General features: G+C 47.2%; 1 protein-coding gene across 1 annotated transcript; it reads right to left on the reverse strand.

Annotated features, from left to right (window-relative positions):
• Positions 1–488: 488 nt before the first annotated feature.
• LOC111521239 (olfactory receptor 1E3) lies at positions 489–1,592 on the reverse strand. Its single transcript, XM_023184502.2, has 2 exons — positions 607–1,592; positions 489–535 (listed from the first exon to the last, which is right to left on the reverse strand). The coding sequence occupies exon 1, from the start codon at positions 1,417–1,419 to the stop codon at positions 718–720; it is 702 nt and encodes a 233-aa protein (XP_023040270.2). The 5' UTR covers positions 1,420–1,592; the 3' UTR covers positions 489–535; positions 607–717.
• Between the last annotated feature and the right edge of the window lie 1,087 nt (positions 1,593–2,679).

Genomic DNA, 2,679 nt, shown 5'->3' on the forward strand with positions numbered 1-2,679 from the left:
TGTAATCCCAGTACTTTGGGAGGCTGAGGCGGGTGGATTCCTTGAGATCAGGGGTTCGAGACCAGCCAGGCCAATGTGTGAAACCCTGTCTCTACAAAAATAAGCAGGGCATGATGGTGCGTGCCTGCACTGCCAGCTACTTGGGAGGCTGAGTTGGGAGAATTGCTTGAACCCGAAGTGGAGGCTGCAGTGAGCTGAGATCGTTCCACTGCACTCCAGCCTGGGAAACAGAGTGGGACTCTGTCTCAAAAAAAAAAAAAAAAAAAAGTTAATTACCAACTAATATGGATAATAGGTGTTGGCACAAAGATATTTAAAGTTTATTTTCAAGCTTCAATTCCACCTGGGAAGGGAGGAAGACGCGTACTTAGCACCTGGCTGCCTGCCCCCAACTTCACTGCAAACACAGCTCTGTTGTCATATTTTTCCTGTTATCCTTTAGCATAGAGTTTTGTTTAAACAAAAGGTTTAGTGATCTTAAAAAATCTTTAAGCCACTGATTTAGAGTGGTATTTCATTGTCAACATTACTACACCTACTAAATTCAATAATGGTAAAATCCCAACTATGACTTAGAGTGGTATTTCATTGTCAACATTACTACACCTACTAAATTCAATAATGGTAAAATCCCAACTATGACTATTTTCAAGAAAAAGAAATTTTCTTTGTACTGAAGACTCTGCCCAGGGCAGGGCTCCCCTCATGTCTCTGTCCTCAGGCTGCAGATGAAGGGGTTCCGCATGGGGTCACCACAGTAAACATCACAGCCGTGACAGCGCCCTTCACAGCGCTATGATTCGTTGATGGGCACAAGTAGAGACCAGTCATTGTCCCATAGAAGAGAGACACCACAGAAAGGAGGGAGCCACAGGTGGAGAGAGCCTTCTGGATGCCCCCAGCAGAAGGGGCCCTGAGGATGGTGGAGACGATTCTTGCACAGGACATGATGAGGAGTAGGAATGGGATGACAAGGATGAGGCCTCCCCTGAAAAATATCACCAATCCATTGACTTGCATGTTGGAGCAAACCAGCTTCAACAAGGGAGATGTATCACAGAAAAAGTGAGGAATCACGTTGTCAGCACAGAAGGACAGCCTGGTCATGAGCAAGGTGCAATGGGTGGCATGGGCAGTGGTCAGCAGCCAGGAGAGTGCCAGCAGAGCAAGGCAACACTTGGAGCTCACGTCAGTGATGTCATGCAGAGGAAACCAAATAGCCACATAGCGGTGATAAGCCATGACCACAAGGAGGAAGCTCTCCAGAACTCCAAAAAACAGATGAAAGTACATCTGGGCCAGGCAGCCCACATAGGGGATGAATGGGTCGTGGTTCTGCATGTTCTGCAGCAATCTGGGCATTGTGACCGAGGAAAAGCAGAGGTCAGAGAAGGACAAGTTGCTGAGAAACAAATACATAGGCGTGTGGAGATGGGAGTCCAGTTGAATGAGGACAGTGATGAGGAGGTTCCCCAGGAGGGGGTAAGATACATGGCCAAGAACAGGGCATAGAACAGATTCTGCTGCTCAGGTTGGATGGGCAGGTCCAGGAGCAGGAACTCTGAGATCATGGTTTGGTTCTTCTTTGTCATTCTGTGACCCTATTATCCTTAAGAAGAATGTAATGCACCTTAACACCTACAGGTAACCAATAAACATATCTCTAAAATGTGTGGTCTATTTTCAAAGCGACCATGAATGAGAATTTAGGCACAGGTGGCAAACTGGCCTCTGAACCCCATCATCTATTGAAATTGCCCAATGGAAGCCAGTGATGACTCTAAATTCCCATCTCTAAATCCAATAACCTATCACATTTAACACTAATGATCACTTCCTACTTCATGATACCCTCCCCTCACTTGGCCAGGTGACACTCTCCCTCCCTACCTTGCAATACTTCACACTCTCCTTGGACAACTGCTCCTGTTCCATTATTTTTGAATATTGGGGCTTCTCAGAGGACTGTCCTTACACATTTCCCAAATATGCCAGTGAGTCCCAAATGTACTTCTTCAACCCCACACCGTTCCTCTGAGCTACAGACCTGGATGTTCAGCTCCCTGATGACCATCTTATTTGCGTGTTTCATGGATATCCCAAGCCTCATCTTTCTGATACTAAGTCTGCTGTCTTCCCTGCCCCAGGTGTGTTCCACTCCAGTATTCTCTTGCTGCCTATGACATCTACGGGGTCCCCAAGCCAGAAACCTGACAGTCATCCTTGACTCCTGCCTACCCCTCACTTCCCTCATTCAATTACCACATCTGATCAATTCCTCCTTCTAAACACCCCTCCTTATGCTCACTGCGTGCACCCCATAGCCACCTTTCAGGTCAGCTACTTTTCTCACCTGCACCACTGACACAGATGTGGTCTCCAAACATCTACTTTTGCTCTCTTTAAATCTATTGACTTGAGGCCAGGCATGGTGGTTCACTCCCATAATCCCAGTACTTTGGGAGGTTAAGGCGGGTGGATCACCTGAGGTCAGGAGTTTGAGACCAGCCCCTGACTAACATGGGGAAACCCTGTCTCTACTAAAAAAATACAAAAAAATTAGCTGGGTGTGGTGGCGGGCATCTGTAATCCCGGCTACTCGGGAGGCTGAGGCAGGACAATCACTTGAACCCAGGAAGCGGAGGTTGCAGTGAGCCAAGATCATACCGCTACACTACA

The sequence above is a fragment of the Piliocolobus tephrosceles genome, chromosome 16 (genome assembly GCF_002776525.5).
Source record: "Piliocolobus tephrosceles isolate RC106 chromosome 16, ASM277652v3, whole genome shotgun sequence".
NCBI lineage: Eukaryota > Metazoa > Chordata > Mammalia > Primates > Cercopithecidae > Piliocolobus > Piliocolobus tephrosceles.